This window comes from Haemorhous mexicanus, chromosome Z, assembly GCF_027477595.1.
Source record: "Haemorhous mexicanus isolate bHaeMex1 chromosome Z, bHaeMex1.pri, whole genome shotgun sequence".
Taxonomy (NCBI): Eukaryota; Metazoa; Chordata; class Aves; order Passeriformes; family Fringillidae; genus Haemorhous; species Haemorhous mexicanus.
Window position 1 is genome coordinate 71,092,978 of NC_082381.1, and position 12,034 is coordinate 71,105,011.

General features: G+C 38.6%; 1 protein-coding gene across 1 annotated transcript in view; it reads right to left on the reverse strand.

Moving 5' to 3' along the window:
* The window catches only part of RAB3C (RAB3C, member RAS oncogene family), a 125,779-nt gene that overhangs the window by 18,843 nt on the left and 94,902 nt on the right, over positions 1–12,034 (reverse strand). The window contains exon 4 of the mRNA XM_059836406.1: positions 1,177–1,301. Coding sequence (XP_059692389.1) covers positions 1,177–1,301 — 125 coding nt within the window. The remainder of the gene's footprint in view (positions 1–1,176; positions 1,302–12,034) is intronic.

Sequence of the window (12,034 nt, forward strand, 5' to 3'; positions counted from 1 at the left end):
CTGCCAAGATAAATATCCTTTATTAATGGTGTTGTTGCAAGCAGTTTGAGAACTCAATTCTTTACAAATATTGGTAGATTTTCTGGGTATAACCTTCTGCTAAATATTTCCTGTCATCTTTCAAAGACTAACATACAGTAATCATTAATGTATTAATTCAAGGAGTTCTTTTACACATATACAACACTTATTAAGAAAGATTCAATAGGAAGGTATGTTACTCTGATGAAATTGTTTAGCAGGAAAAGTAATTGTAGAAGTGGAAAACAGTATTTTTTAAAAAATAAGGTCATTGACCTATGAATATATATGACTTAAGAACCACCAGCATGAGATTAGATTCCCTATTAAAACATCCTTTTCTCTACCTACCTATATAGGAATAGTGACAAGGAGATCTTAGTTACACATATTTTGACCAGACTGAGCTTTTACCACACATAATTTTAAAAACAATAACAAATCCATACCCATAATTTATGACTCCCTGTACATAAATTGACCTCTAACAATGCCAGAGTTTGATTTACACACCTGCTGAGCTTACTCTCCAGAGATCAGGAAATCTGAAGGAAAAAAGAGGCTGGTAGTAGCATTACAATGATGCTCTGGAGATTTTCGATTAAAGTTTGGCCAGTGTCACTTAAAAAATATTTCATGGTATGAAAGGATAACACTATTGTGTAGAGACAGAAACAACAAAGGTGCTCACAGCTTGGCAATTTTCTGTATAGAATTTGCTTCCCAGAGGGAGACTTTATGAAACAAGTTCACATCTACAGTTTTGTGAATGTGGATCAGTAGTGAAGTAGTGAAGTGTTAGCAGTGGGAGTTGAGTTGGACAGCAGCATATTTCTGTTCTGGATTATTGGTATAGCTAATCATAACCCAAATCTACTCAAGTTGCAAAAAGGTCTAGTAAGCTTTTTCTGCAATATCTCCTTTCCTCTCTCTTTTTTTCTTTTTTATTTTTATTTTCATTTTCTGATTTTTTGATTTACTTGTTTCCCTGCTCCATGTCAAAAAGGCTGTAGAAATAAAAGAGAAGCAGTGTGTGACTATTCCTTTACAATGAATATGTCATGAACATATATTTGCAAGTACTGTAGCAATAAATGAAATTAATTTGTGCATTTTCAGAAGCAACCACAAAGCTTTTGTTATGTCATTTCTTACCAAGTTGCTCCGCTAAATGTTTTCCCCTCTCAGTGAAGATTACCCGTTCATCCTCCATGTCGCATTTGTTGCCAACCAAAATAACCTGGGCATTATCCCAAGAGTATGTTTTGATTTGAGTTGACCTTAAAAGAGAAAGGCAGAGAGAGGAGTCAAAGCAAAGCAAATTCCCCTTAATTTCAAATAAAGTTGCAAAAAGACAAAAGAGACAATACTGATTTTGACAACTAGGGTAACATGATTCTGTTTAATTACAGATTTCAAATAAACTAAGGATTATCTGTCAGGTATTACTATTACAGAGATAGTATCAACACATGTTTTACTTTTGCTTGCTGAAAATAAAATTTTCTCCTGACTTCAACATTCTTCCTTTACTTTTAGAAAGAAGAGATGATACTTTCTCCCATTTTCACATTTTAATACAAGCCTTATAATCTAAAGACAGAGCTGTGGAAGAAAATCAGCCATGTACTCATTTATTATCTTTTACTTTTGAGATCAGGATGTAAATTTAGCAGCAAAACTTGAAAAGTTTTTGAGCTAGTCTCTCTTCCTTCTGTTGCTTCTCTCCAGCACATTCCTCCACAGGTCTTTGATCTACCAGAAGGTCAGCAACACTTATACTGTACATTAAGCCATGGCCAGGGGCTGAGTTTGAATTCTGATTTAACTTCTGTTTAAATTATACAAGCCTTAACCATGACTACAGCTGAATGGAAGTATCTTAAAGGCCTTAAAACACCATAGGGACCATGAGTGCTGGCAGTGAAACAGCTTACAGTGCTTTCTTTGAGTGCGAACAGGTAGTGGATGTCTTGGAACCATACTTGTGGTACCTATCAGTTTCTGCCTGCCACCATTCTGCTGGTACCCAGATCTGCTCTGTAGAAGGAAAGCTTCATGGCTGTCTCCTGGCTCAGCCAAGAGTGATGCTTCTGGTTACCACCATCTAACTGGGAGCACTGTGTGCCCTTGGTGGTAACATGGGATGCAGGAAACTTACTCCAAGCACTTACACTGTCTTGAGCTTGTGACTAAGTCTGGATCTAGGCTCAAAGTTTTTGGTGGGATCAATGATCAATGGAGAGAGAAAAAGATAGAGAGCATACCTCTTTCTGCCAGCCTACCAACACCATTTCCTCCCTCCCTCCCTCCTTGGACAACACAGGATGTTTAGGAAAATGGCAATAGAATAGAAATTAACTTCTATAACTACATGGCTATGAGAGGACACCCTGGAAAGGGATCCTGTGGCATATGATGGACTTTTTTCCTCAAAGTCTCTTAGACAAAAGATGAAATAGCTTCAAAAATCTGTCACCTAAATGTGTTGGAAACCAGTCTGCATGGGTACATTCACTAGCAACCCTTTCTCATGACACAGCCATCATCTCTACTTACTGAGACCACTGTCTGCAAAGTCTTACATTCAGAAAAAGATCATGATCTTTTCTAATCTAGTCTGACAACTGATTCTAGTGAAAGACAGAAAATGGATCAAATCTCCTCAGCTGGCTTTGCTTACTGCAAAACCAGAGGGATGGCCATGGGCAAAAGCTGCTATAGCTGTCACTGTGACCCTGGGTCCAACTCCATTGCCTACAGGTTCCCTGCATGAGTCAAAAAACCCCCTCTAGGTCACATCTGATCGGTTTGCAGTGACAGGCAGAGAAATTTAAAAGGAAGACTCACTGCTTTTAGAAAAGTTTCACTTTATCACAATGACCAAAAAGAAGCTGAGGCAAGTCCCAGACTTTTTGTGCTACAGATTGTTCCCTTGGGCCTGACCTGATCTTTTCTTCAAGAAATGGACACTGTGCTACTTTAAATCTGTTTTAATAGTAATTTGAGTAGGTGTAAGGTACTGTGACCAAAAAGAAGTCAGACGTCCCCATGCACTTATACTTTACTAAAGATACCATTTCTCAGAAAAAAAGGACAACATGCATTCACTTTGGCAAAAATGTCCTTTTAGAATCGTGCTGAGTGGCTAAGCAAAGTAGAATTATTATTGTGTTTTTTAACCTGAATTACATTTGTCACCACAGCAATTTTGCAAATACTAGTACCTCAAATGTCAGAGTATGTTAGTCCATTAAGGGCTCTAAAAGAACTTAGCTCTGAACAATTATTAGTTGGGAGCCAATTTATTCCCTTTATGTCAGCAGGAAATCAAATACATTTCAAAAGCAAACTATACAGTAAAAATATTAAGCTTTACTTATTAAGGAATTACTTACATAATCTGTAAAGTTGAAATAGAATAAACAGATGAAGAAATACTGCCTGAAGAAATATCATCACACAACTGTAAAGAGCACTCATTCAGCCATGTTTTGCAGACTTTGCCTCCAGAGCTTTAAATGAGTTCCTTTCATTAGGAATGTAAGGTCCCTTAATTTTCCTGCAGCCAGATGTGATTTTTTTATTCTACAATTACAAATCTGTGCAAATTCTTCAAATTACTAAAGCAACTTATTTTATTAATAGACATTTTTAATCTGTCTTGCTTTTGTCTCATCTTCTAGTTATATTTTTTTAAGTAAAAAGAGGAGATCTTGTCCTTGCAAACAAATCCAAAGGTTTATATTTTGCAAATGACTCAGTAGAGCAAAAATATAACTGATTGAAAATTTGTCAAATGTATTCACACCTAACACCACATCAGCAGAAGCTTGGTTCAAAAGATATAACAGGCTTATCACTGTTATGTTTTCGTTTAGACATATAGTTCCACTATTGGCCTCTGTATGTTTTGATTCCCACAACCCTCCACCAAAGCCAATACATAGGTCACTTAAGAAAAAAAGACATTTTGCTGTTCCTTGCATACGAGGAACAAATGGGCAAGGCTTCTGATTAATCCAAAACACAAACTGTTGTCCTTGTAAAGAACTTAAGCTTAAGGAAGATTGAAGACTTGAAAAGGCAAAGATATTGTTTGCAGTAAGCTGAAAAAGACAGTTCTTGTTCACTGTCAGTGACCTGGTGTATGTCAATTGTAATTTACCCTGTAAATCTTTCCCTTTCTAGTTTTATGGTCGGCAGGCAATCTGCATCATGCTTGAATTTTTATAATGTATAGACTCCAGAGGGGCAGATTAATGGAGGAGTGCAGTGATCCATTACTTTCCATGATCAACATCATGCTTGTTCTCACTGTACTGCAATTCTACCAGCCCCTTTGTTGTACTGCACTAAATAGTTTATTAAGTTGTTGTTTTGCACTGGGCAATTTGAAATTTGCACTGAGTATGTTATGTCACACGGATTGTTATTTCCCTTCTCCAATCACACTCTCCCTCATCCACCCCTGAGCCCTGTACCCCCGTGGTCTCTCCCCAGGTTACCCCTCCCCTCGCCCCTCCTCAATGGTATCCCATTGGCTTTGGTCCTCTTCCCCCACCCCCATTCCCTCAGGTATAAAAGTTCCCTGCAAGAAGGCAATGCTGTCTTTTCTATCTGGGTGGTCACCGGAGTTTGTCCCTTCCCAAGCCAATAAACAGGACACTCATTCCCATGTGGAGAAGAGCATTTCTCATCTTTTGCTTTCGTCCATGTAAGACCATGCGAGCAAGGGTCCGTGGCTAGCCGGAGTGGACTCCAACAACAGCCCGAGAGACACGGTTTTTACAGGTGGCGCCCACCCTGAGGGTAATGGAGGAGTGCAATGATCCATTACTTTTCATCATCAACATCATGCTTGTTCTCACTGAACTGCAATTCTACCAGCCCCTTGTCAGAAAAGACCTGAATGCCAACAAAAGTAATGCTATTTGCTTATCTTAAAACAGAGAGATCTTCAAGTAACTGCCCAGGCAACAATGGCAAGGGGCCTGTGTCTGCTGTTGGTCAGCTTGCAAGGAATGCTGCGCAGTGTGACAGAGTGGGGTTCAGGAACATGCAGCTGCAGCTGGCTGAGGCAGCTGAGATGCTGGGAGACACGGTAGGTAGCACAAAGCAACATGGGGGAGCAATATGCTGTCACTGCTGTGGAAACCAGACTGTTCACATTAGATTAGGTGATAAAAGTTTATCAGCACAGAGAGATTATGGCAGGAGAGAGAGCCCAAATAATATCCTGGCCCTGTTCGCTCTCAGGCCTATGGCAGGAAACATCAGATTATCCAAAGCCTGTGTACACTATCCTGGTGGAGCAGGAGTGTGCTAAAGCAGGTCACCAAATTAAGACTCAGAAAAATACCTGGACACCATAAGCCCAGCTGATGGACAGAGCCACAATGTGTATGTCTGCACAGATACATATTCACATGAATGGACCTTGATGCTGCACTGTTTGGGAAGGGAGCGGTGTGAGGATAATGATGCTCTTGGTGTTTGTGGGAGCACTCTGGAGGGTCCTGGGGGTTTTTGTATGTGGTCATGTATATGTGCATACATATGTGTTGTATCTTTGTGAGTTATGTACACATGGCATGCTGGGAATAGATCTTCAACCTCACTACTCAATATATTTCAGGTTGCACCGACTACTGGCATATCTTGAGTTTACTCTGAATACCTCTTCACATTATCACTTTTTACTAACTCATCAATGTCCAGGGCAAATATTTATATAACCTGGAATACTCTCTAGTATGTTTTCACCCACAGACCGCATGGAAAGCAAGCAAATATATTTAGTAAAGACATGTCCATAGAGTAAATATACCAGGAATATCAACTTTTAGATAGCCTCAATCTATTCATCACTCTTTGGACCAAGTCCTCCAAGGATGCTTGCATACCATAAAGAGGCTGACTTTATAGGCTTTTAGATTAATTATGTAGTAAGTCACATGCACAAACAACAAGACAAATGCCCTAACCAAAATGCTCCAGAGGGGGCTATGTATAATGTTTATTCCAGCAAGTTCAGGAAACATGTTGTACTTCTGATGTTTTGATTTATGAAAGGAGTACTCAATGAACTGGGGTGCATCATCTTGCCAGGAAAAAGACATAAAACCCCCAAACCTATGCAAAAAACTTCAAACAAAACCAAATTAAAGAAACCTCTACCAAACTGGGTTTTTTTGGTTTTGTTTTGGGTTTTTTTGAGTTACTGTTGAGTGCACTAATTAATTCTTAAAACTATTATCCTGTCTTTATCTACAGCATGGTGACTGCAAAGTCCATTAGCTGAATTACTAGAGGTCACAGTGTAGTGGTGGGATCTCAGGTGGAGCCCAGGTTATCTGTTCTTTGTCAGTTTATTTACTTGGTAAGAGGCAGTATCAGAGAAGCAACTATGAGTTTGGAGGCGTTTCTAAAAGTGTTCAGTGTCCCCAGCTGAACTTCCTGTACAAGAGTGTGCCAAGTGTCCAGGCCTCTCTGAGCAGGAAGCGTGCCTCTCTGAGTAGGAAGTGTTGCTCTCCAACTTTGTTAGGAGACGTCATTTTCCTTCTGTGATTGAAGCAAGGAGGGATCTCTTTCCTTCTTCCCCCAGTCTCCATCCTGTGACATGGGAAAACACACACCACTGCCCTCTCAAACCCCTAATACAGACAGGGATAGCAAGGGGAAGCTCTGTCATTCACACCTTTTCAGATGATGGAATTATGCCATGAACCCTTTCCCACTCTGCTTGTCTGTGAAGACACCGACACACTTCCCATTCAAGCCAGCTTTTCCACAGAGTGAAAAGCTGAGGTCTGAGGTCTCCTTCATACAGCCAAGTGTTTCCCACACTTCAGTGTACTCCATATGCTCCATTCTTTTTCCCATGCCCTCTATGTCACCTAAACCCTTATTATTTCCAGCAATACTGATAGGTTATGTGCCTTAAGGATGCCCCAGCATCTTGGAGTTTACGTATCCCCACTCTCTTTCAAACTTATCTTTTGGATATGATGAAAATGGAGCACATGTAGGATTATTTTGTAGGGCACATTAAAGGGCTGCAATGCTCAGTCTTGATGGCCATTTGGAATCTGGCTCTGTACCAGCTGCTCTGCACTGGGTGCTTAGACCTTGCTGCAGGCGGCACATGGAGAGAGGTGGCCTCAGGCTTTTCATCTGTTCTCCAGCAAACAATCTAGTATTAGTGGGAGACAAGGAATTCAGAATATATAAACCACCAACCAAAACTCCAACTCAGCTCTCTAATTGGAATTTTGAAGAGAGTACTAAGATTAAAAAATTTTAAGCAATCTTAGCAAACTACAACTCAAAGTGTCCTGGTGTACTTGAATACTAGACTTTTTGTGGCCACAGTTATTGACATAGCAGGAATATACTAGAACTAATTGGTAATAATGTCAGCAATAATAAAAAGAATATGCTGCCATTTGCCAGATTTTAATTGAACTGATGAACAGCTGGAGCCATACACAGAAATAAAACTATCTTTAAGAAACTTTCCTCCTGTACTGACAAGGAAAATCTGGATATTTGCAACTTTTGAAATTTTTCTACTTGTTTAGTCTTTCTGGTGTGCTTTATCTGCAGGCCATAAAGCCTTCAGGATTGTGGCTAATACAAATAGTTTTATCTCTTCCATTTATGAACCCCTTAATGATTATTGAAGCCATTACTGAAAACCGTGGGAAGCAATGGATAAAGGAAATAATTATCAAAATAAAAAGCTGATGAACATGTGATCAGAATGAGGAATTCTTAGTCATTCTCAAGGAGGGTTTAAAACCTAGAGGACATTCTGGCATCTTCACTTCTCTCTAGAATTCATGGTATTTTGAATTTGTGATGTTTATTTTCAGTGATGGCACTGGCACCTACTGACTGCAAATGCTTATTAACATATGATAGAGAATAGGCAAAGACATCCCATCATCACAGAGTACTGAAAATGGATGGAGAAGACCAATGAAAGGGGGACAAAAATGAGAAAAATAAACTTTCTCCACCCTTAATATCAAAACATAGCAAGAGGAAAAGGATCTGGGGAGAAGTGGATGTGCTAAGGATATGTTTAGTATGGATAGCTTGGCAAGCAGGGCAGTTCAAGCTGCAGATTGTACTCTGGGTGGCAGGAGCTCAAGGAAAAGTAAACCTCAGCTACTCTTTGCCCAACAAAAGGCCCAGGGACCTGTGGTGTCAGCCAGGTGACTGGACAATCAGACACAGCAGGAACTGATGACCCCAGACTTTTGAGAGCTTAGATTCTGAGGGTATAAAAGCCCAGCACATCTTTATTAGGTGTCGAGCTCGAGCTGCTAATTTGTGGCTGCACGATGATTAAATAATTTAAAGGATACACCAATTTATTTAATTTAAAGGATACAGATATCTGAGCTGCTGCTTTGGATGTCTGAGACTTTGTTATGGGACAGGTAGGAGAGGCAATGAGGAAACCTGGTCTGGCTGTGTGAGTGTGGGATGTGTAGGGAGTCAAACGGGGCAGATGCAGGGTCACTGGAGCCACTCACCATGAAGAGGCTTTGGTCCCAGCCCAGGTGGGGCTCCTGGATGGTTGGACAGGAAAGTTTCCTTTACACAAATAATAGCAAAAATGGGATACATCAACCCCTCCATGCTTGCAACAGAGCAGGATATATGAATATTGCTCAAGACTGACTGTATCTGATGTGTCAGTTGTTGTTTATACAATACTGTGTTTTCTGTCTGGATTGAAGGGCAAATGAAGAAAAATGCCTTATGATTGTGAAAAAAACCACTGATATTGAAGAAACCAGAACAATGCCAATTATTCACCACTTCTTCTGACAGGCTTTATCTTCCTTGTGCAGAGCCAAAGAGTGCACACCATGCAAAGAAAGGCTACACATTTAACCTTTCCTTAGAGGAAGATAGACTGATGATGCAGAAGCTGCATGACAGGTGGGACACTAACAAATTTCTGGTTCATTATCAGCCAGAAAGCTAGTCAAAATGCACATTACCCAGAGCATCACAGGATTTTGTTTTTCTGGTAAGAACTGGATCTACTTTAATCCAGTTCTTTTGGAGATAAAACTGAGCTCATCTTTAATATGTGCATTTTTATAACCCTGTGCAAGGTAATAAAACATTTTACAAAAAGTTAAGTTACCTACAAACAAAAATGGAAGATAGAAAGCAGCGATAACATTAAAGATGTAAAAGCTGATGTTCTTTGTGTGTTTATGACATTTATTCTTATTTATTGTTGGTGATATTCCATTACCATAATTGTAATGAGGAAGTATACGCTTACCCAGTGATGTCCGCTCTGGGTCTCCATTTAGTAGGATGCATTACAAATGACATAGCATTATTACTTACACCATTCTGTGTGGTAATTAGGATGACAGGTAAGGCATTATACTGTTCATCAATCAGAATTGTCTTTCTAGTCAACCATCTCTAGCTGTTCCTACTCTGCCCATGGAAGTGTCTTCCCATCCAGAGTTCTTTGCTGAGTACTTTATTGAGTTACATTTTACCTTTCATGTAACATACAAATATTTTTTAGAAGAGTCCATGTATTAGCTTTGGTGCCTTTTCTGTACAGTGTTGTTTCAAATAAGAGTACCAACTGTCTGTTATTGTCTGAAAATTATTTTCTGACATAAAATTCAAATCCATTGGATAATGGTCTATGATGTCAAACTGATATATTGTTGGCAAAAGACATTAAGTTTAAACTCTAATTTTTACAGACTTTACATAACATATAACTTTTACATACTTTAGTTGGAGTTACAATGAAGGACTGGAAGCCTACTGGGAATACTCAATTTGTGTTAATCAGATTGTAGATGTTCTCAGTTTTTGCATCTTTGGCACAATCTTTGCCAACTGCTTTGTTGACAGCTGTCAAATACACCTTGAAACTGCTTTCCAATACCAGCATAGCAAGAGCCAAGTATGAAGTTATTGCATCAATAAAAATAAAAAAGACTGTGCTCTAAGTTAGTACTATACTTTCTAACCCTCCTCCCCGCTACCTCTTGTGCTTGAGTTCTGGTGGCCCACTCTTCAGAGAAAAAGTTCTCCAGATGGGGTGATTTTCTGTACCTACACAGCCAGCACACTTCAGCCCTAAGCAGAGTAACCACACACAGTACACCTGGCATTGCACACACTGCAGACTGTTTTGTCACAGAGACAGATAACAGAGAATTTGTGGGGGAGTTCATGACCTAATCCAAGGCAAGGTGGGCTTTGGCTGAAGGTATGCTGAATTCATAAAAGAGACTAAATTCCTTGTCAGTAAATCTCATTTCTTCCTTTTCTGGTGTGTGGTGTATACTGGCTTCCCAGGCTTTTTGCTTAGAAAAGTAGAATGGATACTTACAAAAAACAGTGAAAAATAGATAAAAATAGTGTGTTCGACACTAAGGGCAAAGAGATATTCCAAGCAACTTCCTTGTATTTTTTGTAAAGATAAAACATTATAAAGTACATCTCAATATTTAATTCTTATTCACAGGAGTTCAAAATCCTATCTTGCAACAAGGTTTACTTATGGGCAGGCCAACTAATATAGCACATTTTTCACAGTAGGACACATGTTAATGAAGAGTTTTTATGTCATGTATAATGCCACAAGCTGTGTCATATTGTGGGAAGTGATTTAACAACTCGCCACACAGACAAAAGGCTGTACATTTTAATTTTCTCCCCACTGAGAAACCCACCATTAAATTATCATCCTTCAAAGCTGCTACCACACATGCACAGTGAAAACAATCCAAAAAAAGGGGTTTGAAAAGAGATGGAAAAAAGTCTTTATAGGAAAATAATATTCATGGAAACAATAAAAGGCAAAATACAGACTGCACTTGCACATCTTTTGATTATCCCCTTGTTTTCATGTTCCAGATGCTTCCACATAAATGATTCTGTTTATCTCCAATTTATGTTGATTGCCCAGACTGTCGCTGGAATTCCAAGTAATGACCCTAATCAATCCAGCTGATCCTAACTCTGGTATTTGAAAAACAGAGCTATAAAACAAGGGAGTTATGAAAAAATTTACTAAAACAACTACAGCATCTGCTTGGTATATTGAACTTTTAACTAAACGAGCAATTTGCTGTCACTTAAAAAAATATTTGCTTGCTATTTTGTATTCTTATATATAAGAATATATATATATATATATATATATATATATATATATATAAAAAGAATATATAAGTAAACAGATACAGACAGATACATATGTGTCCTCATTTTCTGTTTTTCTTTCTTACACTTATGGGCTTTTGATAAAATAAAAAAAATATAGCTAAGCAAGCAATATTGATGCTGAACAAGTTCATTTGGTCCTAGACTCTCATATCTAGTGCTTTCCTCTTCACTGCACCTAGGACAGTTCCCTAATCAGGACTGCACTGCCTGCCAAAGAAGCTCTTGCACCTGGGATTACTGACTAGTGTCTCATCTCCAGCCCCAAAGAGCACCTACCCAACAATGGCATTTTGGGATTAGTGAAGTTCTTAAAGGCATGGGCAAGTTCTTTTGTTTTATACCAATATTGAGAGTTTTATAACAATCATTGAGCTGGATTTCACAGGATTATTTATTTTTTCATATTTACTTTTCGATAGAAAATCCAGATTCATATTTACAATATATAAGGCAAGTATCTGCCAACAGGACATCCTATTTTAAGGAACTTCTGATTAATCAACTCTCAGGAACTCTGAGTTGATCCTGACTTTTTACTGTCAAATCTCATTATGAAATGCATTGCCCATTTGTTGCTCTTAATCCCTTTCTACCTATTTAATAAGGAATGACTTTCAATTTTCTCTCACTTGTCAAATTCACTTTTTTGGATTTCATTTCCTCTATTGTTTTAGCTTTCTTTTTTTTTTTTTCAAGTTTAAATTAACTCTGCTATTGCTTCTCTTATGTCCTGTTGTCTTAGATAATTTTGGGTTATATTTCTCATGTGGTATTTTGC